Below are 26658 nucleotides of genomic sequence, written 5' to 3' on the forward strand. Positions count from 1 at the left end.
AATCACATGGAAATTTCTAATATTTGAAATGAGACCTTAGGATTATTTTTCAATGCAACAAACTACGACGGGTACAATAATAATATCTGAATACTAAGCAAAACAAACCAAAGTATTCACCCACAGTGCAGTAGTTAATGTTCAGGAGAGCAGAAGGGAGTAATTGCCCAGTGACACACAAAAAGCATTTCAGCAGAGGACTACACCAGTCTGAGATGAACCGTTCACTGAGCTACCTTTTCCTGCAGGAACACCACCACTTTGGTTCCTAAAATCCTAATCTAATACTAGAGTTTCATTAAACAGGCTAAAAACGCAGTCACACGGTGGACCAAAGAACGTGTAAGCACATGGCTTTTGCACCTGATTTAAGCAGATGTGCAGGGACAGCCTACGGCCTGGCACGCCGACTTCTCAACAGCAAACCAGCACTGTGGAGGCCCTCTGTAGACCTTGCTCCATAGGTGCTGCCTGCCTCAGCTGTATGGTCCTTTTTCAGCATCGCTTTTGTGTGCTGAAGAATGCTTTCTATCATATTGATTCCTGCTTGGACATCCTGCTCCTCCAGATGCAAAGCTGAAGCCTTCTGCTCATCTCCAGAGAGACCATTAACTACTGGGTTTTTTAGCAGCTTAAGCCATCCAAAGACTTTTTCCTCTACCTGTATTTACTTGTACTTCCATTTTCTCCAGTACAGGAATTCCTTATTATGTGTACTGAAACAATACTGGCAAAATCCCAACCTTAACTCATGTTTATGACATCCACAGGGAAGAGAAGCAAGTGGTTTGTGTTATTTTTGCCTATCCATCATTGCTATAGAATGCCTGTAAATAAAGCCCACATAGTTACAAAATTAAACCACTTTAAAAACAAAAGAAAGGAAGAACATTCCATATGGTCTTAAGTGATGAGGAAGTGTCAAAAGCTAATAAAGAAGGATTTACTTTTTTGCTCTTCCACTCTTACCTCCTTGTTTTATACCTGCCCTTCTTCACCTCTTCATTTTCTTTTAACCTCCAGGAAAAATGCAGACACCTCGTCAGTAATTCAGTCATATCTGAGACAGTCCTCTGAAACAAGTCATAGCCACAGCATTTAAAGCTGTAAAACCACTGTGAAACCTTTGCTGTACTGCTAAAAACATCCAGCACAACTTCCCAGTACGTAAAAATTGTCATTTTATATCCAGACCCCACTTGGACCAGAACTACAAGACCTACACAACTTAAATACTTCCATCCCACTTTCCACAGTGGCCATCACTAATGTTTGTGTATTTCTATATGAGTAAGAAAAAAAATCTAAAGCAAGCTCAATCTCTCCTTCAGATCATTAGTAATTGGTTGTTCATGGCCGTTTTGTTATTATATCCATTATTTTCTTATGCAAATGCAATCAGAAATAAACGAGGAGATATCCACAAGTAAAGAAATTTAACTCGTGGATCAGTTTAATACATTTTTGTGTATTAAGGCCATTGGCAAATAAAACACAGCAGTATCTCTAGCTGACAAAGAGACAGATAAAACATCCCAATGCTGAAGAGAGTAATTCAGCAGAAATTATGCTTGAACTGCCTGGTAACACCAATACCACTGATCCATTCCGTAGACTGAGTCTAAGTTGCTGAATTCAAGATGAATCTTGTGTATTTTAGGTAGTCCTAGCTGAGCAAGGCGGTGAGAATAACGTGTTGTATTCTTGCCTTCACCCTTTGTGATAAAAACACACAAAAAGCCACAATAAACGTGATGCAAATCATCTGTCTAGTAGACAGTTCTGGTGCCTAGAGCGTTATCAGGCAATTCTCATTAAAAACAGGGGAGTTCTCAGCCACAATCCTACAGCTTCAAACAAGCAGAGCACATAACTCAAACCAACGAAAGGGGCGCAGGAATATTCTTAAGAGGATCTCTAATTATTACTTTAATACACTTCCTGATCAGCCATATCACAAATAACCCATCCTAAAACACCATCACCAGATATCCTGATCTTACTCCACATTGTCTCCCAGGTCCAGGAAACCTGGAAACAACATATTGGACATCTCTGCCCCATCTTTGCAAGCTCTCTTTGCTTCCTTCTTCATTCTCCACACGGTTCTTCCTACATTGAACCAAAAACGTTTTCCCTGGCGACCTGGGATGAGCAGTTGGTGGCAGTGGTACTCATCAACTCCAACCCTTCTCCCAGAGTCCTCATGTTTGATGAGAACTTGAGACTCTGGGAGTTTGGAGAGATTTGGAGCAGATTTAGAGAGATTTGGAGCATTTGCACCGACATTTGAATATAAGACAACTTCCCCTCACATCAGAGTTTGGCTCTTCCTTCACGTTACTTATCTCAAAAGCATCTTAGAAGCAGCTTTTGCGAAACGAGTTTCACAGCGTTGGGGACCATTATTCACTTGCAGTGCAGCAAGTAAAGCGTTTTGCTCTACTAATATCAATTTTTTTGGGTAACTAATGCTCATTTTTGTACGAGCCTTTGCTATTGCAGAAGTCGAACTGATCTGTGCACTCCTCTCGTCTTTCCCTAACATCAGCACGCTCAGGTCTAACTGTACATCGATCCTTTACGATTGCAGCAGAGCCAGAACCAGAACCTGCTGGAAACCAGAAACTGTTCACAAACGTGCTCCTCAAGGAGGTGAAAATTGCACAGGCTTTATTTCCTGGTGACTGCTGACAGCACTGGAGTGCAAATGCAAATCTCCCAGACTGATATTGTTCACTAATTAATATATCCTGCTAATGATGTCAAGCTTTAGACCTAAATTATCCAGTTTAGTGCTGCTTCCCACCCTCCCAAGCTTGTCTGCACGTAACCCTAATCCCAGCGGAAAGAGCTGACAACCTTCTGATGCCTCACCACCACTGACCTCAGGAAAGTCATTCCTGCCTGTCATCTCCCATTTGCAGAACGCTCTAGCACAGCCTACCAAACGCGTTTTCCATCCGATGAGATTATCTGCATTCCCAGGGGAACGGGCTGATCCGCGTACGTTGCGCTGCACCCAGGCACACTGCGGTGCCTTTCCTGAAGATGCGAGACCGAAGCATGGAGTTGGAACCTGCTTCCCTCATTTTTCTTTACCCTATATCCAGCATTTGAAAAGCTACAATGAAAAAGAAAATCAGCTGCAGCTGATGTAGATGCTTGCAGTCTGGACATGTTCTCAGTCCCCAGCACCCAGATCACTCTCTCTCAAGGTCTGACAGTTTTGCAAACCTGTTGGCCGAAGCTAAAAGCTAACAGAACTGCTTGTTTCCCCCACACACCCCGTCATTTGGTGGTTGTTTTTCTTCCTCAACACCCACAAAAACTATCGCTGTTTACTAAGAACAATTAAAAGTTAGTATTCGACAGTAATGCAGATAAGGAACCGTCTTTAAGCTCTTGTTTTTAACAGCTTGCTATTTAAATTATTTAACAGAAAGTCCCATAAAAATGAAAAAAGCCTTCCAGTGAAAGTACACTGGCTTTTGGACTCCTGGAAGACCGTACAGTATAAGCAGAACTATTTGTGATTCTCCTAGCAACACATCCTCAGCAGCATCCTTATACTGCGAGTACCAGCTGGAATGCTGACAAAGAGTTGCACAGATTTACATGGCAAAATAATGCTAATAAACCTTTACTCCCATTTTCATAGTAGCAGTAGCTGCACAGCACTGTCAGAAACAGAAGCCTAATTCTTTTAATAGTAATGTTGTTTTTTCCAGTGCACTAAATCCTAGCAAACGTTTGACATCGTAACGACACTCTGAATTGACAGGGAGCATCTTCTGACATTGCATTTGTTCCAATGTGAAGTGAATAGTTAGTAACTCAGACCACAAGGGTCCATGTTGTTATTAATGCAAGCATGAATCTCCTGTTAGTGTTAATATTAGTTGCACAAGCACGTTATGGGAAAAGTAACCCCTATTGTACAGAATTTTATCACGACGAATGGATTCCCTTTAGTTTTATGCATGTGACAACATAGGAAGCCACAAAACCTAAGTATGATTAGAATTTGTATTCAGAACGTGTAGCAGACATGTCACAATTACAGAAGATAGCATATACCAGCTTGTGCATTCAGGGAAATTGTTTTGTTTGTAAGGAGAATTCTCCATAGTTCATCCTACAATAGATTACTGTTTTATCTGAAATTCTACAGGCTTATTAAATCATACATTTTATTTGTTGCCACTTAGTTCTAAAGCTAAAGCTCACAAGAGCATTTAAAGGCATTTATTGTCTATCTCAGCCATTAGCTAGGATGTGGTTTTTATACATCATTCCTACAGAGCCTACAAACGGATGGGAGGAAAAAAAAAAGATGATAAATCCAATGCCATATGATCAAGTTTATTCCAAAGGAAGAATTCCAAGGCAATTGTGAATCTATCATATGTCATCACTGAAACTAGATGATCGACAGATCCACTTTTTGAAATCGTACTAAGACCCACCACAACTCTGCCCAGTGTTTTTAGTTTACAGTGCAATGTGTTGTTTCTAAATAACAGAAATTTTTGCATCCCACAGCTGTTTTTTGCACAAGGACCTAACTAAAAATAAAGGATCAGCCTAAGTAAGTAGACTTTGTTTCAGTCTATGGAATCTCTTTTCATTTTTTTTTCAGTGAAAATGGAACTCCCTCCTTCAGGACCTGTAATTTTGCAAGGGAGCAGACAGGAGCTTTCTTTTCTGGCATGCACAGCAATAACGTAGGTGAGCCATCCCCAAGCGTCTCTGGACCACAGGCTGCAAAGCACCGATTTAGGCAAATGGTAGTAATGCTCTGTAATTCACTGGAGTGGTGCAAACTTCTCAAAACAGGAAGATTATAAGGCCAGGGCAACTCACCCTCTACTTGATAAAACACAGAATACATCAGTGCAGCAGTAAGAATGAATTCAGTATCGAGCAATAAATAAGGAAGTTCAAGAGAGAAAATTCAAGTTCAATGCCTAAGGGTTTCAAAACAGATTAAAAAAAAAAATAAAGTACTAGTTTGACATTTACCAGCACTGCTAACTCTATTATTCTACATAAAGAATCCTGATAAAAGGAAGACAGACTGGTCTACCACATCAGTTTTGTATGTCAACAGGTATATTGTGGGGTTTTTTTTTTTCCTAATAATAGTCATCAGTACTTTTTACACTTCACATATTGGGCATACCTGCACCCTTGAATTTATCCAGAAGTCTCATTTTATCCTCATAATTGTGTATTAAAACTCTATAAAAAAATTTGTAACACAGGAAAAGTTTCTGCAAACAACTAGTAATTAATAACTGGCTAAGATCACTCATCTTTTCCAACATTTTTATCGGCACAATTTTGTTTACTGGACATTGCTTACTAATATTTAGGATACTACTATACCATTTTTCAGTTTGTATCATAACGACACGGTCAGTTAATCTAACAATTGGATTCCTTTTAAAAGACTGAAAATAGCCCTAAATGAATTTAATGAGAAGTCAAATTGTCTGAAAGTCAAAGAAATAGCATGGTATCAGAAGCAGTCTATTTAACTCGACATTAAGACAAACATTTAGATGGCATGTAAAATATCTTCAGGTTGCTATCACCGTTTTACATGATGGTATATTTAAAAATTAACATAGAATAAGGTTCCATCTTGTATTTGTAGGAAGTAAATCCAAGTTACTTTCAAGAGTATTTTTATCGACAGAAGCATATCGTAGTCTACATATAAGCTTACAAGATGACTTACAAACATCAAATAGTTTTTGAAAAAAACAAATATGTGTTACTGCATTTTATGATAATATTTGGACATATAAAACCAGCATATGAGACGGGGAATTTCTTGTGAGAAAGTATAGCCTCCATATATTCAGAAGCCTACAGATGTTGCAGATCACTAACAAGCCTTCCTTCGCATGGTAAAGCCCAATTATTTGCAATCCCTTGCATTCTTTTTCCTTTAAGCTCTTACATACATGCACAAACACCTTTGTGCTCTTAAAACGTGCACAGAAATGTACAGCTACAGCCCTAAAGCCTGCATTTGGTCTGAAAATAGAGACTGAAATCCATGTTTTCCTCTCCATTTGGAACTTGGAAAGTTCAACTCCACTCTGCTTATTAACATGTTTAGTCTTTGAGTAGACTTCTGTATCATAAAAGTGACAGAAATAAAATTTAGATTATAAGGTAAGCTACAAATCTCCTTTTCCTTCATTAACAGGTCAGTCTGGGAATTCAACACTGTAATTTACCTTACAGTGACTTTGCAAGTTTTGGATTAAGAGTAGAGGTCCTGCAAAGACTGACTTACATACCTAAGCTTTAGGGGAACATCAATAAAGGGACAACTGAAAGGGAAGGATTTATTTAATGGAATGAAACGTGCTATGGAGAGCCTGAAATTAAATAAAGAAGGTGGTTTCCATAACTTAGCCTGAAAATTTTCTACTAACTTAAGGCTTCTCTGTGTATCGCTTTTTTATTATTATTATTTAATAGTTTATTTCCATATTCAGACATAAGAGAACACTGCTTAAGGGTAATCAGCCAGAAGTTTATAAACAAATCAAGGCTAAAAGTGAAAAATAAGCTACGTGATTACTTCAATATTTAGCTTGGCAAATCATTGCATGCAGTCAGCGTTTGTTTAGACTAACTATAGACAAAAAGTTTAACTCTATTATCTGTATTTAATTGGCATCTGCAACTAAAATTCAAATTCAAAGCTTTTATTAGCCCCCTGACAGAGGGAGCCATAAACTCTGCAGTACCCACACAAACTGAGAAACTCCATCTCAGTTTAGTTTCCTAAAGCATCCAAAAATCCTGCAGCTTCCATCGTATTTCACAGCTGCAGATTTCAGCCTCGTCTTCCAGAAAACACTACGGAGCTGAGCAACGGGCAGCGGAATTACAGATGTACGGAGTGCAGGGAAAGGAAACGCGGTACGAGGAGATTTCCGTTCCCAGTGTCCCAGGCTGTGCCCATGGCACGATCCCATTCCCCAGGAAATGGGTACGAATGCTGACCGATTAAGCACGGCCTGCCAGGAGACAACGTTGTGAACACTAGTGCCTAAATAAGCCAAAATTGAGTCAACACCTTGTCCAAAACAAGAATGAAACAAACCCAAAAGAGTATTTTATAAACTCTTCCGCGTTAAATATTTAACTGGCCATCAACTGCGCTCAACCCTTCTTTTATCAAACGTGCACATACAGTTCTCCTTGGGGACACCGAGAGCCGAGTAAGGCTTCCAAAAAAAAAAAATCAATCTAGTTCTTTTGGTTGTTGTCATTCTTAATCACAGCTATCTATAAAATTATTAGTCCGAGCTACTAGCGGGAATAGAAAACTCTAGATTAGCTAAATCAATCAGGCCTGTGCAACAGGGAAAGGGAGACATGCAATTTTTAGAGAATCAATTCATTGGCTATTAAAGACATGCTTAAAATTAACTGCATCGCAGAATACAGTACCCCATTTATCTAGTTCTGTTCCGTAGAATATCGCCAGGCTCCTGGTTTCAGCAGGGTTGTGGACACCATGAATTCCATCTATTAAAATCATTCCAAACAGACCCAGCCATCCAGCAGCCCCAAAGATTACGGGATTAAAGTGATATCTCAAATAATCTGAAAGGTGAGGCAGGCCAGAGGTACAACAAAATATCAAACCAATACTTTAGGATAAACGTTACGTTAGCAGATCCTGCTGTCAATTAACGACGTGCCAGAAAACCCACTTTGACCACTCTGAGGGATCCTGAGAGATGTTTGTAGTAAGCGACTTTCAGATGTAACAACCAATTTTTGCAAGCCTCTTTTATGGATAAAAATGTGTGCCCTCTTTTCAGGCATAATTACTGAATATTTCACATCTTTGTAAATGCGACGTTTCAATATTTGCTACAATTTTTTAGCAGTGCACGAACTCACATTAGCAGATTTGAAAACTAATGGGTATAATGGCTGTTGTGTTACTGTATTTAGGGTTTTTTTTTTGCAAATTCATTAATTTACCAGACCATTATGGAAGATTTGCTTCCAGTAGTTCCACATTAATGAAAGTGCAGAGTTTTGGGTTTTGACAGTAGTTTTTATAACATATTTTAGCTGTGCCTAAAGTTAATGTCTGTCCAATTGCAGGCTAATGGATCAGGTTTGTATCTTATAAAGGACTTCATTATTCACAAAAGCATTCCAAAATTCCACCCCCCGGACAGACAGACGGATGGATGTCTGTATTTCCTACCATCACCATCCTGGGAAGCTGTGAAGCAGTGGGGCTCCGTATGCAGAATGTCTCTCGAATAAAGGCGTAATTTCACTCAGCAAACATTACTCTAATTAAAAGACAGCCCAAAACAGCCAGTACAGGATACTAATATTCCCCACAAAGCACCACTGCCTCCTTATTTTCAACTGGAATAAAAAATTCTTGATATTCACATGTAGTTAATTTATATTTTTCTCCCACCAAAATGTGTCTGTATTTGTACATTATGTATTAAAAGCAGAGAGATGACAGATCTTAGCCCAGTAAGGGCACAAAGTACAAAAGATCACCACCCTACTCTGCTTCATTTTTATCTGCAGGCTTCCCTCTACCATTTCCATTTTATAATCTCTCTTCCCCAAAAAAAGGAACTTGGTCACCCTGGTAGCAAATACTAGGCCTGTATATACATACCTAGTTTAAAAACCAGCATCTAGCAATCTCAGATTCCATTATTTGACTGGTTTTGTCCTGAATCTTCCCTCTTTTTCCTTTCTTCTACAGACTTTCTACTACATCACAGAGATTCAGATAGAAACTTCCCCTTCTGAAATGACTGCAGCTCACTGACTGCTACCTGAACCTGGCAAGTTAGATAGAAAAAGGCAAACTAGATGGATTCTAGAATATTTCAGTTGTTCACAAATTACTGGCACCAGGCAAATAAAACACACCAAAAAAAAAAAAAACAAACCATTAAGTAATGACACATTGGCATGAGATTTTTTGAAAGCAGTTTGATAACCCAGAAGTCCAACCTTGCAGTATAGAGACTGTCTGCCATGCACGTTTGTGTATCTTAGTAACTTTTGGGAAATGTTACTATTATTTTTAAAACCCCTTAAATGTTCAATTTTCCATTGAAAATAATTTCTCCGTAATGTTTTCTTAAATTAAAACTAAATATAGACTAGTCATAAGGATTCATTCACTTCTGCCACTAAAGTTGACTTTATAAAACATACCCTATTGTGGCACTTAACTTCCCAAGACTTTCACATTTTTTATTTAATAGACAAAAGAATTTTAATTAAAAATAGATTTCAAATACCACACCTGAAAGTCTTGTCTACTCATTTTACACTGTACTCTGAGTCCCTCTGAGGGTACTTCAGTGTTTAAATAGGAGATACATGCAGCATACTTGGATTAAGTGGGGATTTGGTAATTCAGTAAATCTCAGCATTAGGGAGAAATTTGTGCAACAAGAGGGTAAAACCAACAACTTGCAATGAGGTGTAAAAATGAGGTCTTAACTATCCATTTACTACAGATCCCATACGATCTGTGCTGAGATAGAGCTGTTGGGTTAGGTTTTTTTTTTGCTGTGTGCTGTGTTAAACAGTTGGCATCTTTTCATCCTTGAGGAGGTGCTTATATTTCAATAGCAGATTAAGTCATTTCTGTGAATCATCACAGGTTTTTTTGTGGTGGGTTTTTTTTTTTTTTTGAGTGCTTTCGGATCCTTTGGGATGAGAAGCTCTATTATAGAGGCATATTACTGCTTCTAGTAAAGGATGGGTTGTTTTGCATTTGAAGCAAAACCTTAATTGAGGCACTGCTGACTTCTTCCACAAACCTCAATAGTTCATAAATTCTACGCATACAACAGTACCAATAATCATCTATATCCAGGTTTTAGGATTAGCTATGAGGCAAATTGAAAAAAAAAATCCAAACGATGACACCTCTAACGACCAATTAATTTCTTGCAGAGTATATTACACACAAGAAATGTGGTTCACACACAAGGACACTGTAAAATCTAGTGCCAGTTCGACCCTTCTTGCTACTAAACATTTGCCTTCAAGGAGCATTAAGGGCAGTTGATGCTCTAGACTTTTCTTTGTTTGTTTGAAAACCACTCGGTTCTCATTTTCCCTGTATTTTTCATTAACAATCAAGTCAATCCAGATGAGTCGCTTCCCAAGAGCCCACATTCCCTTGCAGGGCAGCCCACGTGCCAAGCGAGCAGCTCCGGCATGGCAGCCAAGGTGCCAGTCCTCTGAAAAGGGGTCTGGAAAAAACTTCTGGTGCCACAAAAACCTGGTTGAGCCTCGCTCCTCTCTGAGTGTTAGCAAATCGAGGTGAAAATCACGATTTTCTAGCAAAACACCAAAGTCTAATGTGAGGGACTAAGAAAACCGAGCGAAAAGGTTGGGAGCGGCAGCCGCTTCGGTCAAAGCAGAGCAAGTTGGCTCAAAGATTGTACATTTGGGGGGAAAAGTGGCATTTCTGTTGTAACGTGAGGCTTTTTGACCTGTTTTTGAATGCAGGCATCATGGTGAGTAAAGAGCCCAGCAAATGCCTACTCACCGCCTCGGAAAGCGAAGTTGAGCCCGCGGCTTCGCTGGCGCTGGAGATGAAATACGCGCTGGATCCCAACCGGCAGATCAAGAAACGGAACAAAGCTCTCCAGGTGAGGTTCAAAGACATCTGCGAGGCGCAGAACGAGCAGAGGGACAAGGAGCTGTGCGGCGCGCAGGATCCCGACAGGAGGGACGCCAAGCCCGTCTCCTACAAAACGGCGTACCGCAAGTACATGACGGTGCCCGCCCGGCGGTCCATACCCAACGTCACCCGGAGCACCGGAGTTCAGACTTCACCCGATCTTAAAAAGTGTTACCAGACCTTTCCCCTGGACCGGAAAAAAGGGAATATTCTTAAAAGCACCTCGACCGTGGACAGCTTTAAGAGTGAAAACAACGGGTTTCTGATAGACCTGAAGGACAAAGAGGGCGGGAGCTCAGGCTCGCAGGCGGCGGAGTGCGTTTCCCACCCGGAGGAGCGCGCCGACGGGGCCGAGGCCCGGGAAGGCGGCGATTTGCACAGCTCTCCCAAAGAACCGCCGCCTCCTCCTCTCCCAAACTCGGCCGAGCTCTGTTCGGAGGAGCCCAGCCGCGGGAAGCCGGCGGCGGAGCGGCCGGGCAGCGAGGAGGCCGCCCGTCCCCTTCACGGGAGGCTCTTCACGACCGAAGTGGCCGCCGTTTACGTGCCGGCGGGCGGTCCCGACGCCCCGCAAGCCGACGTGCCGGATCTCACGGCCGACACCGACGGGTCGGGGGACCCGCAGCGGACGGTGCAGCTGAACGGGGCGCAGCCGCGGGCGGGCGACGCGCCGGGCTGCGCGCCGCGGTGCCGAGCCCCCGAATGTAACGCGCGGAGCCCCCGGCTCGACGCGTCGCCCACGGAGGAGAGCCAGCCTTGCCGGACGGCCATGGCGGTGAGCGAGGAATGCCGACAAATCGTGCCTCACACCGAAGTTGTGGACTTGAAAGCGCAGCTTCAGATGATGGAGAATTTGATCAGCTCCAGTCAGGAAACCATAAAAGTGTTGTTGGGTGTTATACAGGAGCTAGAGAAAGGAGAAGCTCACAGAGAAGGGTGAGTAGAAGCCTTCTAAATGAGTATACGCTGTTTTAAATGCCTTTTCTAACACGTCCTGCCCCTGAGCTTCCTCGTGTCAATCCGCACCCGCCGCCGCGCGCCCCTCCGCAGCACGCCGAGACGTTACGCGCGGTGCTGCTCGCACAAAGTTGTGCTGCTTTAGAGGAGAGGTGGAGGGAAATGAACCCCCAGCACTCACAGATTTGCTATCTGCTTGGCCCAGGATGTAATTTAGTAGCTATTAACGAAGGACCTACAATACCTCTTCTTGTCCCTTTCCTGAACGAGCCGCTCTCCAAACAGGATTAGCGAGGATGCTTTCACATCAGCAACTTGTATTAACATTAATACCTCACACGGCATGAAAAGCAGCAGAAAAACCTTAATTCTGTAAGAGACTTACCTTGTTGAGATTAAGGGATATTATTACAACTCAATATAATTCCATTAATGGCATACGAATCTTGTCTGGTTTACTTTCACCTTCTGAATTTTAAACGATACTTATTTCTAAAGGAAATTAAATGAAAACTTTGACTATCAAAGTCTACTTTACAGCATCCACACTGCTCTACACACAACAAACTTGAGCATCAAGAAACAAAATTTTGTTTACCCCTAACTTACCTTACTTAAATCAGCCTACAAGGCACTACAAGTAATAGTTACTGCAAGACAGTACTACCTAGACAGTAGACTAGAAGCAAGACTACCTGTCTTTACCTAGACAGTTTCAACCCACCTCTTAGATTACCTTAAAAGCAGTTTGCAGACTTACTTGCCTTAGTTCCCTGATCTTTATTCAACGAATGCATCTCAAAATGCATGTGCACTCTTTGTGTGCTCTTAACTACTTCTGTAATTAAATCATCATTTGTCAGAAGAAATCTGGATTCTGACATTAGAAAGCAGTAGCTCGTGCTACTCGAAGCAGCACATGTTTTCATTAGAGTCAAAAAGGTACATCCTAAGATTTGTAATGCAGCTCTTTCTCTAGGAATGTAGAAATCATCTTATTAATACTAAAAATTATTAAAAATGTTTTTCGTTACAAGTCATCTTAGCTGTTGGACAATGCTGTCAACACAGCCTCTGCATTTTTAGTTTATTTTACAGCTGGTCATAGTATTTTTAGAAGACCTTGTCAAATCCTGGATCTTCAGACTGGGAAGCTTCTTGATCTAGCTGAAAGCAACACAGGCTTACTGATTTGATTTTTTTTTTAATTATTACTCAGAAAAAAAAAGTATTCTTCTGACTTTAACTTACAGAAACTGCAAGAGATTTGGAAAGAAGTGGCATGCTGCTTGTCAAATCACAAAATACAGAAAAACATTTCTTCATCATAACTTATTATCTGATCATCAAGAACCCTGTATGAACACACATCTACCCACAAAGTCATCTGCTATAAATACCAGTACTTCCTCCATACACTTATATATGAATTTTTCATCCTTTCCCACAGATAGCAGAGCAACAGGTGCAGCAAATGCTTATTTCTTTATTGCTCTCACATAAGCAGACCCATTTAACAGAGCCAGCACTAGGAGTGTATCCCTGCCCTCAGCACAAAAGAGTTCTTGCCCAAACTATCGAGATTGCTCCTATCTTCAAATAATCCTCCTGAAGTCATGAACCTGACAAAGCTGTAGCCTATATTAGCCCTAGATTGGAACTATCCATAAAATATTCTTCAGAATATCTCTGCTGCCTCTTACACACAGTCTTGTGTATTAGAGTCTGCAAGACTACATCATATTCGACCAAAAAGAGCCTATTTATTACTTTCCCCCCGTAGGTTCAGCAGCAATGGTGAAATCACCACCTAAAGATACATCACACGTTTACTGAAATCTTTTCAAACATGTTGTGGTATGTGGAAGAGACGATCAAAATGTTTTAATGATTCTTTGGCATTAACTGTAACCAGTGGCAGTTACACCAGTGGTTGAGGTTAATTATAAAAATTGGAAGCAAAGTAGCTACAAATCAAAGTGAGATTTCAGACAAAGGGAGTGTTTTAAACACAATATAAAAAGGTGCAGCATTAAAACTTACTGAGAGCAGAAAAAGGCTTTACTTGGAGCCACTTTCAGCTATTCTTTCATATGCCCTAGACATATGTCCCACACATGCCCCCTCCCAGCTAGACAGGAAGGATGTAGAGATGAGGAAAGAAGGAAGATGCATACTTGCATATTTTCTCCTGGTTTAGGAATTCTTGTATTCCAGATCCCTCTAATTTTCTAGCACTTGGGGGATTTTAAAGGAGATTGCACAAAGGAGTCCAGCATTATGCTTGGGACATTTCTGTTCTGCACTGAGCACACTCCAGAGCCGAAAGAACACACTGTTCTTGTACAAAGCATCAACGCATTATTAACATGAAGCCTGTCTTTATCTCCCTCAAATTAGACAACTATTTCAAGAATAGGTTGCCCCATCCGTTTATTTGAATAATTCTTTTCAATTATTGCATTCATTTCTACAGCATCTTTGCCACAAAGACCCTCCACTGCATACACTATTACGTATCTTCTCAATTTTAGCATGTTGATTTTTTTTTCCTTTTATAACCAGGTGTTAGGTCAGTTTATAACAAGAAATTAAAAGCTGCTAGGTCTCTGCTTATCGCAGCACACACAAGTCTTCCATCTGCTAAAAGAGAAAACAATGTTCTGTGTTTATGGCACTCTACTAGGTTTTCTCATGCATATTAAATTCTACAGTAACATACATCAAAGAAGCAAATACAAATAAGAAACCAAACCCGCAGCTATATCTCTTAATCAGATTTTTTTCCCCTCCAAGAAGATCAGTGTTCTTTAAGTGCTGTTGTAGTGCCATGGGACTAGTGCTCAGTGGATTCATTTTCACTAATATGCTGTAGGTCTTGAACTGCTATTACTGCAATTCATCACTAAATGAGTCCACGCTAGCAAAATCGTATCAGCATCTCTGAAGACAGGAGCATCATCCTTTGGGTGAGTATCATCCATGTACACTTTTCAAAATGTCACTACTACATTATCTGCAATTAGCAACCACATACAGCACTCAACTCTGCTGAAAAGAAAGCGAAAAGCCACCGGAGGAGGAAGAGAAACACAGAGCAGCCAAGGGCTCGCATCACTCAGCCAAATCCAAGACTTCGAGGGTGCAGTGTGACCTCTCTCTTCCTCTGATCTGGGATCAGGCCCCATTTATTGGTCATAGGATGCAAAATTCAGGCCATCAGGAAACACAGCTCTTACCATCAGCCCCTGCATAATTTTAATGCATTAAATCTATCTAAATAACACATAGTAGATTTAGGGATGGGGCTAGAAATCATTATCACTAGCCTGTAACCCCCCTCCCCCCATATAAAAGGAAATTATAAAAAACCACCTTTCTTATGTGCATCATTATTTACTAAATCTTTGGCAAAACGTTCATTAGACCTTACTATGTGGAAGCTTCTACCAAAAAAATTACATCACAGCAAAAGGCATTCAATGCCTTCGTGTTAAGTCACGCATGAATAAAAGTAACAGAGCTACAGCTTCAATTCAGACTTCCAGCTCCAAGTGGAAAAAATGTTGAATATCACATGATGGAAAGTGCGGCTTTACAAACACAAAACAAGTTTTATGCTCCAAATGATGTTTGCTTTGTCTTCTAGTAAATTATTAGCAATCTATATCAACTATAGACACGTGTGTCTGTTTTCAGAGACAGTGCATTTAATCAGGCAAGCCAAATTCTGCTCTGTTTACCTGTAGGGAGCTCCACTACGGACAGCAGGACTGAAAGCAAAGCACAAGTCAGTAATTCCCAAACCTGGCTAACCACGGTACCGCCTATGAAATATGTAACAGAAGATGAGCAGATAATCAAAAACATTTTGCAGCTGGAGAACACCGATGACCTGCCCTTTAAATCCTTACTGTGAAAAGAAACAGTAATTTAGGCCCTTCTCATTTTACAAAAAATCAGCAATTTCAATAAACAAAGTACTCAATTTGCCATATATAAAATAAGTCACAGTATTTTGACTCTGACAGGCCAAATGCTACACGTTAGACAGGAGTTAAATGAACCTGTTTCAGAGATAATTTATATTCATTTGTTAGTCAACAGTGGTTCAGGAATTTAAAGAGCTCTCCACAGACGTTCATGAAACAAGCAGTCCCAGGCTTCTCTGAAGAGGCTTTGAAAGAACATGTTCTCATGGACAGAATTTAAATGTCACTTCACGTTTTCCAATGAATAAGGAATATTTGTCTCCTCTTACCATTTCTAAGCAGAAAACAAACCAACTGTGTGTGTCTGGATGGATGCCTGGACCAAAGAGGAGAGGTGAGCTTTACCTGGTGTAAAGCATCCTCACCCCAATACTTCTGTCTTCAAAACACTGCAAGCAATCATCCCCAAGGTCACAAGAGCTGAGCGTAAATGTGTCGTCTTGCCTCAGGAACGATGGCAAATGAAAGGCAGATAACCAAACCAATTATTGCCCAGATTGTTTGCTTTTCTCCTTTTCAGAAGCTACTTCCAAGTCCAGTCCAGTCATTCAGCTCAGACGAAGGAGACAGAGCAAAGAAAGGTAGTAACAAACTCTGCTGTCTAACTCAATCCACCTACATACACAAGCCAATACTCTTAAAATAACTGGAGAACTCCTTATTTCACATGAGGAGAAAAGAAAGCTTAAAGAGTTCACAAGAATACAGCCTCCAAAAGCACAGCCTTTGGAAGGAATGGGCTAGCTGCAGGAATATGACATGGTCTTGTTTGGGATTTCCTCCCCTTTGGCTTTGTTTTTTTTTGTTTTTTGTTGTTTTTTTTTTTCAATTACAGACATGGCAAAGGAAAAGTTTAAGAAAATTGTTTCTGAGAGAAAACCTGGCAACGGAGGGAAGCAATACATAGATAAGCTTAACAGCAGAAGACAGCTGTGCTACAAATAAATACACGAAAACCAGAAAGAATACAACAAATTCCATCTGTGATGCACAAATCATATCATACACTGAGTGCCACCAGGTTTTAACAGACTAAGAGCAGTCCTGCGGAACAGGCTGTGATGACAACTCTGTGATCTTTACATACATCCATTTTTCCTGCCCTTTCAAACAGTCAACATTCATTCTGACTATTACTCTACCTGAGACCACCTCCTAAATCCTTCTTTCTTCATCCTCACTCCAGTTGTCATTTCAGAGCACGCACTGTTTACAGATCCTGCCTGAATGTAGATGGACCAAGACACCTTGGAGATAATAACAATTCACCTTTTTAAGGCAGAGACAAGAAATCTCTTTGGATGCATCTTCCTTAGTCAAGGAAAAGAAATCATTTTTGCACAAATCAGTGTTTTGTGGATCTTGTGATCCTTGGGCCAGTGGATGGTTAGGTGTGTGGGGGGGGTTATATTCTAATTCATACCTACTGTTTTTTCTGCTATTCCCACAAAGATCATTCTTAGAGGGAAGCATTTGACTCCTGTAGTAACAGGTTTTATCTTCTAGTTCCAACAGCAACACAACATCCTCTTCCTTTTCTTACAGCCACTTGTATTAACATTATAAGTATGCAGTTAATTCTAATCATTAATAGCTGAATTGTCGAGCCTCATCATTGCCCAAAACGCGTTACGTGTCACACTGTAAACTTTGAGCCATATTCAAGCAAAATGCTTTCCGTGGTCATTTATGCTTTTCCATTAGGTCACTAAAGCAGTTTTAAGACAAATTCTTTACATATGGATGCCGTGACAGGTCCTATCCCATTGCTCTGTGCTCATTCCCCAAGTAGAATTCATCCCTCATCCCTCAGACACTCCCTTACCCTTCCCTGAAAGCAGGATGAGTATTAAGATGCCGTAAAAGTCCATTTACCTGCCCTCACCATAAGCAACTTGGTTTTTTCCAAGCTGCAAAACAGCAGGCCAGCCTTCTGCATTCCCCCCTAGCAGTATGCCACAGACCGACGGCTCTCACAACTCGACGTACCTCATCACTGGAAAAATTGCATTATATGCCAAAACGGCGTATTTCCTCATGGAGAATATTTCAATACTCACTGTCAGTCCATATGAGCAGCCTGGAGCCCTCTTATTTAAAACTCCCAGTAACCCCAAATGAAAACTGAGTATTTAAAGTTGATCATTAGTAGAAGATCCAGCATCTCCCAAAGTTTAACCCCGTATTGCACTTTTTCTGAATTACATCCCTAAGAAACGATCTGAAGACAGACCTACAAGGGCAGGTAGCACGAGTATTTCATAGCACAGTATTTCACACACCTTCAAAACTCAATCAGGTTTTATACTTTGGATAGGATTTTTCATTGGAGTTGGACAAATTTCTTCTGTTGCTCACAATCAAAGCTTCAGATCAAATTGTCAGAGTGGGGAAAAAGGGCGAACTTTCAGAGTTCACAGACATTCCTGGAAGATATGTATTCAGAGTACCTTGATACTGTAACATTTAAGAGAAAGAGCACTGTGAAATAACCCTACTGTCACAGCTCGCTTACAGCTATTAAACATCCTTTGTTAGGAACAGAGCGGTAGGAGGTTTTCAACAAGCAAATGATGATGAATGAAAATGAAAAGTGAACTGTTAGCAAGAACCAGTATGTGGAATAAGCATAGAATAAGCAAACAAATAAAAAAAAAACACAATCTTTCTAGCAAAGTTACTTAATCTTCACATTTGCTCTGTTTTCTCAAAAAAAAACGACACCAGGAACGTTCTGAGTCTCAGAAAACACAACTTTTTTTGCTAATCTATTCCAGCTATTAATCTGCATATACTATATAGGCTCAATTTGAAGAAAAAGTTTTTGAAGTATTCAGAAAAACAACCTGATTTATGTCCAGTTGCTATTCAATAGACTTTAAAAACAACATAAAAATATCATTCACCACCACACCTCCCCATTTCAGCAGCACTTCAGGCTTTGAAGTCAAACTAAGGTTCAAGACTTTTCCATCAGGAAAGCTGCAGTGACATAAAGGCAAATAAAAGCAAATTTCCAGAATTCTAATCTGGAAACACTGGTGAAGTCTCATAACGAACAATTAAAAAAAAAAGCATAAGCAGACTACATTCTTGCTAAATATATCCATATGAATTACTGTGGATCATAAGGGAAGCTTTTCCAACTGTCACCGAGCTGTCCAAATTACATACCTGCAAGGAAGGTTTTTCTGCTAAATCAGTCTGTTAAAGAGGATGTTATTTAGGTACTGAATTACCAGTTTTCACTTTACACAATTAGAGTAATCCTTTAATAACTGCATTTTGACTGTCGGTAGCATTACAATCCAAAGAGCCCGAGCAATGAGCCAGGTACCTACCCAGACATGTAAAAATGAGACAAAATGAGCTTTATAGTGTCCAATTTCTCACTGTTGTTCATTCGCCAAGAGATTACTCCCCAGATTTCTGACACCTACCTCTGAGCCCCTGTGCTTACACAAAGATACACTCATCTCTTATCCTGACTAGGGAAAAATGGATTTTGACTGGACAATTTTAGTAAAAAGACTTCTCTGAAAAGGGACGTTTTGGTTTTAAACTGTTGAGGCTCCCAGGTTTCAGAATTAAGACGTAAACACGCAGTTCAGTCTTAAAAAAACTCCTCTGCAACACATTCCCAGAACTCCAGAACTGAGGGGAAGCAAGCATTGGAGACGATGAGTCGTTGAGTTGGACTCAAATATCTGTTTCAGAAACAGGAGGGTGACATCTCTGAAGTGAGGAGCTCCTAGGCAGGTGTCTGTCCGTCCTCCCTGCATGCCACCTCCGTGTCACTGCTGGCTGCTTTAATTACAGATCCAGGAACTGTTCTTGGCTCAGACCTCAAAAAAAATTAAGGAGGTCTATACTGTTCCATAACTTCTCTTAATGGCTTTGGTTTGGGCTTTGCAAATAGAGAGGAATTTGGAAGACATGACTAAACAGATAACCCAGTTAAAATAAGCAGAGCAGTCCAGCACAGGGGCACGGACACGTATTAGCTCTCTGCAGGCAGCACGAGGTTACTCTTCCCCATCACTGAACCCTTTTTTCCATATTATAAGCAAACACTTAGAAAAGCAGCAGTTTAATTGAATACTTCAATGAAATCTGGACAATTCAGAGCTTTTTTTTTTGTGACAGTTTATTGTGACAGTTTTTGCATCTCCTGGAGCAGCAGCACTGTACTGAGTATACTACAAGTTTTTTTTTTCTTGGCTCCAATATCCTGAAAAGACATGATAGAACCTGAGTGTGGTCTAATAATTCAGCAGCACTAGCGACTGGATTGTAGAGATGACCAGAAGTATTTTGACATTAACAGGGCAATTTACACTCTGGAATACTTCAATCTGGCATGACTTAGGTAATTTCTTTGGTAAATGTAGAGATTCATTTACTTCATTGTCGTACATATATGCTCAAAGAAAATTCCCAGGGATGGGAGCTTTCTGAGCATCTGTGTACAAAGCTCAAGCAGATGTTGAACTGCTATTCTAAGGATTCTCCTGCACTGCAATCAGATCTCAAACTACCATTATTTAAGGAAATGAGAAAATAGAAAGTACTGAGACCCGCAAAGTTTTTCAAGCTACAACCAAAAAAGAATTCAGCACTTCTAAGGTCTGTCCTGCTGGTTCTCTCTCCATACAATTCCCCATCGTTCTTGCAAGTACCACACAATCAGTGGCCAGCAACCGTACTCCGTATTTTCAATTTTATGCTACTGCATAATATTTTAAACAAGCTCTTTGGTTTGCATATAGTATGGCTGATGTAGTTATCACTGTAAGCTGGTATAGGCTTCTATACGTAATGTATACGGAGTATTTGAGTGTGCACCGAAATCTCCATCACTTTGGAATTACGGAAAAAATACCACAGATGACTTATTTCTCCTGTCTTCCCTCCTTTACAGAAACAATGCCTCTGAGCAGCCTTCTTCATTTAAAAGTCCGAGTCGAGCGAAATCCAAGGTGGTGTGTTTTAGTAGTTACTCACCCGCCAACGCACTAGTAGTTCACCCCTATGAAACACCCTTTGGCCTGATGGGTGGAGAGGATTTAATTTGCATTAAAACTGTGCAATTATGAATCTCCGTGCTGTGGCTGATGAAGGGCTGTTAGCCACAGTGCAGGGAGCTGAACCATCGCTCCGTAGCTGAGAAACAATTGAGCTCGGGGTAGGAGCAACAGGGAGGTGTGAGGGCACGAGATCAGGCAAAAATCCCTGCCTGGAGGACTACACCACTGAAAACATCGCCCCAGCTAGTCCCAAAAATTACACGCAGAAGAAATTAATTTTAAAATTAGGTGGATTTGGGGGTGGAAGAGAAATAGGAACTTGCAAGAGGAACATAACATGCTCCGAAGCTGCAGTTGAGGGGTGCAGAAGACCTGATGATGAGCTGCAGGTTCAAAAGTCTTGGGGCATCCACGTAACTATGGTCAGGAGCAAAGCACGGTAGAGAAATTTAGAGTGCATGGGGTAGAGAGACAGACCTCATCTTTGTGTAACTACTGGAGTGTGATCCCTGATAACCCACTGGAAGTGTTCAGCCTAAGAATTACACACCAGCGATACAGTTGCCACTCAGCTAGAGCAAATAAATTCCCTGAATTATTATTAATACAAAGACTTGACATTTTAATTATCCTCCTGATTTTTCTGATGAGACAACAGAGGTACAAATATTCAAGAGACACATTAGACCTCGATGCACCTAATTCCAGTAAGATTTTGTGATTTCACTTGAAATACATTTTAATTCTCTCCGTTCCCAGTGGATTTTTTTAAAATCACTAGACAGCCCTATTAAAATATGTTGTTTTTTTAAAAAACATTTTGCTCCCTGAATAACCTGAGTATAATATAAAATGTATTTACGGGGTGAAAGCACTTGAATTGCTGTCTTGGGAGTCATGCCATACGCCCACAGTGCAAATACCTCAAAAAGAAAATTAGTCATCTGCTTCCAACTGTCAGGATTCAGTAAAAGACAACAAACTACTGTCTTGGAAACAGTCTGAAAAATCTCACCATTGAGCTTCTGTACATTTCAAAGTATTTTCAGAAACCAAATGAATAATATCAGCCCTGTAATAACAAGATAGATAGTGGAAAAAAAAGTGGAAAAAAGATTCTGATATTATTTTAGAGCGTCAGAGGATCCTCTGCAGTAAGTTAAAAAAAATAAGTCTTTCAAAAATGAGTTAGTGAAGTTGCACAGTGTTCTCTCTGCTGTTTTTCTGCACGTGTTAAAACATACTTGTACCCAGCACGATGGCTATGGTCTTCCTCGCTATGCTGATGACAACCAGAGGCTGCCTGGCCGCAGTCGCTGATCAGCACAGACCCATCCTTGGTCCTTCCAACAGTGCATCCGTGCAGCCCGTGGGCTGCCTCCCACGCTCCCTGCACCTCCTGGGGCTGTCGTTTTTCTCAGAGAGAGGAAAACTCTGTTCGTCAAGGTTTAGTTAATCCTCACATAGCAATCACTTGAAGAAAACCACCTCACTGATGATGATGGTCAGGGATCTAAGCTAAGGAGGAGAGGATGATGTTGTGCCCAAGTACCCAGTGCCTCTGGCACTCTGACACTGAGATCAGGGACGCATAGCTGGTATTGCTTAGACCCGTGTGGCTCTCAGTGAGCACTCCCCAGCTCCCAACATACTCCAGAAGCAAACTGTCTTGTGCTTGAGTGCTGTACTGTAGGATTTCTGCATGTGACTTTGCTAAGAAAGTCAGGCAACAGCTTCCAGTCGGGTGGAGCTGTCAGTGCTGGAAGTACGAGACAGCTCGACAGCTCCAGAGCCCTTCCCAGGTCTCTGCAAAGAGCTACAGAGCAGTAACAAAGAGCTGGCTACTGCTCGTAACTGAAACACAACCAATCTACTGCAAATATAATTAAGTTCTTCCCTCTGAGGGTGGTGAGGCACTGGAACAGGTTGCCCAGAGAAGCTGTGGCTGCCCCATCCCTGGCAGTGTCCAAGGCCAGGTTGGATGAGGCTTTGGGCAACCTGGTGTAGTGGAGGGTGTCCCTGCCCATGGCAGGGGGGTTGGAACTGGATGGTCTTTAAGGTCTCTTCCAACCCAAACGATTCTGTGAAGTTCAATGCAAGACAACCTGACCTGACGCAGGGCACACTGAAGCACCTCTTTGTCTAGCTGCTCTAAGGACTTCCACGCTGCTGCACCAGCTGACCCATACTTTGTCACACAGAAGGGAACAGATCCTCTCAAACACAAGTAAGGGTCCATGTTTACTAGGAGACACACCAAGGATGTGCTCCCAGGGCTTCTACTGGGGAACCAAATCAGCAATGGCAACAAACAACAGGGTAAAAAGAAAAATCTGTAGGTGAAAGCCAGGGAGAAAAAAAAAACCACCAAAAAACACCAAAACCCAACATACCTCTGAAAAGCATGAAACAATTCAATGTTTGCATCCAGCTGTAGACATCAAACAAAAAAACCTCAAGATAATTGCTCAAAGCACAAGATTATTCTTGATTTTTATCAGGCTGTACCACTATCATCTATAAATGAAAACTGCTAATTGGTAATTATGAATGTAATGAAACCACAGCAGCAGTACAGCTACAACAATTTTTCTACTGGTTTAGAAACCAGAACATCTTTATCTGAGCCAAAGGCTGACCCGAGGTGTTTTCTACCTGTACATACCTGCTGGTTTGACAGCAGAACATGAGTTCTTAAGGCAACGAGAGGCAGATAATTCATCCAACAGAAATGTGATTTTGCTGATACATATGGTTTTTCTATGAGGCTTTCCATCGAGCTGGAATGGCAAATCTTTCCTAGATTAGAGTTGACCTATATGGCTAAGCAGCATTTATTTTAACCTGCACAACATATACAAGTGATTTTCCTGCAGTTTACATACCTAATAAGACTTATTCAAAAGTCATAAAGACAACTAAAACACACGTGACACAGTGAAGTCCTGTTATTCTGCCAAAAGGCAAATTCTGTTAATAGTAAGTATGGATAATTTTCTCTTGATGCTTAGTTATTAGCAATATTAGTTCTGTTAATACTTTACAGTAGGAAGGGGTTTGAAAAGTTCTCTATCGGGCTATTTATTTTGAAACCATTTTCTGTAAAAACAGATAACATCAGTGTGTTTAACCAGCTATGCTATAAATAGTCCCAGCAGGACGAGGCCATGCATGGAAACAGAATGACTTAAGGAGAACCATGGCCAGAACTGTCACTTCAAAACCACTTCAAAGGCCCACTGCCGCCTTAAGATAATTTGTTTCACTACATTTTAATAAAAAAAAAATCAACAACAAAAAAATTACTGAAGTCTGTTTATCCTCCTCGTTGGTGGTAATACATCAAAAGCGTGATGAGCATCAATATCATCTAAAGAGCATACCCATCAGAGCATAAACACACTCTGAAACACAGCCACTTCTGTACCATCCTGCCATTAAGGAACCCAATTAATATGAAGTATTCCCTACATCCCAGCAGATAAGGGAAGACATCCACATGTAACAGATCTATCCTCCTAAATCACTTAGTAAGATGGCTTTTTTTTCTTTGTTTTAAATAGATGTCCAGGATACTTAAATTAGTGCCCCTTCACTAGCTACCTACTGAACAATAGGAAAAAAAATCCACATATACATATCTAAGCTTCCCTCTCTCAGCTCAATGGGGTCTCTAATTCATAAGAGAAAAAAAAACCCTACTCAAATGCAAAGATTTTGATGTTACAGTTGGTATTTTCAAAAAAAGCCTCAAGCAGGTGCACAAATTCTGCATTTCACAGGGATTTAGAGGGTGTAATTCCCTTAGGCTGCTCTGAAAATTGCAGCCTATTATTAGTTACTGCCAGTCCATGTCAGCAAAATGGTTGCTCTTCATTATAATATTTTAATGCTTGGAAGTGTTAATTGAGGTTAAGCTCAGGTTGTGCCAAGAATGCTAAAAGAAACGGAATAAAATGAAAGCCTCCTGAAAATAATATGCACTGTAGATAACAAGCATACGTGAAAAACTGAGTATGGAGATGAGATATGCTTCCCAAGGTGGCACAGTCAATTAGAGGCAGGCACAGCAAGACAACTAATCCATCTCCATCCCTTCTCCAGAACCTGGACCATACAGTACCACACCACACACGAGACTAACCATGCCTGTCTGCATGCATCCATATGAAATAAGAAAATATGCAAAATGTAAGGTATCAAAGAATGAAGCTGCTGGAGTAATGACTTCTTGTTAGTGTGTATCAAAACACGCTAAAGTAGTATGAAACACAGTAATAATATGAATACCAGGGAAGCTGATGAAACATTCCAGTATGTGCAATCAGTTCCCTTCTTGCAGATCAGCATGCATCCCATCAAACCAGGAATGAACAGTGTCATGTTTACTTTGCTATATTGATAGGACTGAAAAAAAAAATAATAATATCACGCTCAAGTCTACTTTCCTTATTGTTTTTTGAAAAAAAAAAATCATAACTTAGTACAAGTTCTAGCCAATTACCCAGAAAGCGACCTAATTAAACCAGAATATTTCCTTCAGCATCCACAAGATAAATATTTTTCCAAATATAAACTGGAACATCTTTCATACTATGATCACTGAGGAAAAAATAAGGAGTTGCTTATTGGTAGGGCGAGGAAGAAGGAACTTGTATAAATGGCAAAGATGCCAAGTGCTGCCCTCTGACTGCACCTCACATCTTAATACCAGCAGATCCATCCTGTAAGATACAGATCTTTACTCTCCGCTTTCAAATGTCTCAGGAGACCTCAAGTGAGCAGGCCACACTGCAGCACAAACATGCAAACCCCCACATCGAAGAGCCCACAGGAGCACCCAAGGAACCACCACACCATGCAAGGAGAGCCAGGAAGAGGCCAGGAGACAGACGATAACCATAAGAGCAGGATCAACCACCTCTTGTTCAACATTCACAATTTTTGGTCACACCTCAGTACCAAGAATGTAACTAGATCTCCATTTCACTTTAAGGCTAACGGATTTTCTTCTTCCCAAGACTGATTAGGCATCATGGGCATACCCACACCCCGAAGCAGTGGCACAGCAGAACAGAGGTGCCCCAGCTTACCCATCAGACGGGTCACCACTACCTCGCAGTGAGTGAGTTCAACCTTCTTGAAGAATGGATGAAAAAAATGAGAGACTGAAGCAAGTTATAAAATGTAATACTTCTTACACTGGAACCAATGAGGCATTCCCAAAATCAAGATGTTAAGATTGCTGAAATGAGCTGCAAGGCTTAATGCTGAGATTATTTTTATGTGAAGTACATTGCCCGCGGGAGTCGTAGCTTGGGGGGGAACTCCTGGCTCCCAGGCATCTCACTCAGTACAAAGTGAAATGCTCCACTCTGGATCTAAAACAGACCACAATCAACTCTCATTTCTCTAAAAAGAAAACGTAGGAGTCTTTGTTTTGTGAAAAACTTCACATTTTACAGGATTTGCTCTTAGAGAAACACATCAACAAGTTTATCAATGACTGGTCTCTAGACTGAGCTCTTCCGAACTGGAATACCATAGAATCACAGAATGGTTTGGGTTGGAAGAGACCTCAAAGATCATCTAGTTCCAACCCTGCCATGGGCAGGGACACCTTCCAGTAGGTCAGGTTGCTCAAAGCCTCATCCAACCTGGCCTTGAACACTGCCAGGGATGGGGCAGCCACAACTTCTCTGGGCAACCTGTTCCAGTGCCTCAGCACCCTCACAGTGAAGAAATACTCTTCAATTTATTTTTAAGGGGAGGGGAAAAAAGTAGCTTATTCAAAATACTCCATCTCACAAGGAAAGCATAATCACCCAGAACTCTGCTCTCCTGAACCTGGTATCCAGACTGTGCTCCCAAACTGTTCCTAGCAGCCAACACCGACAGGAAGCTCCATTTTTCATTACGTCCGTGCTGCGGATTAACCTCACCGCCTAAGATT

The 26658-nt window shown here is 40.9% G+C and overlaps 2 protein-coding genes across 2 annotated transcripts in view; one reads left to right on the forward strand and one right to left on the reverse strand.

The window, feature by feature from the left end:
* The window catches only part of DOCK1 (dedicator of cytokinesis 1), a 316175-nt gene that overhangs the window by 162850 nt on the left and 126667 nt on the right, over window positions 1-26658 (reverse strand). The window lies entirely within an intron of this gene.
* The window catches only part of INSYN2A (inhibitory synaptic factor 2A), a 31613-nt gene continuing 15517 nt past the window's right edge, over window positions 10563-26658 (forward strand). Inside the window, exon 1 of the mRNA XM_086616515.1 lies at window positions 10563-11665. Within this exon, the coding sequence (XP_086472641.1) occupies window positions 10563-11665 (1103 nt within the window). The remainder of the gene's footprint in view (window positions 11666-26658) is intronic.

Source organism: Tauraco erythrolophus, chromosome 9, assembly GCF_009769465.1.
Source record: "Tauraco erythrolophus isolate bTauEry1 chromosome 9, bTauEry1.pri, whole genome shotgun sequence".
In the NCBI taxonomy this organism is placed as follows: Eukaryota; Metazoa; Chordata; class Aves; order Musophagiformes; family Musophagidae; genus Tauraco; species Tauraco erythrolophus.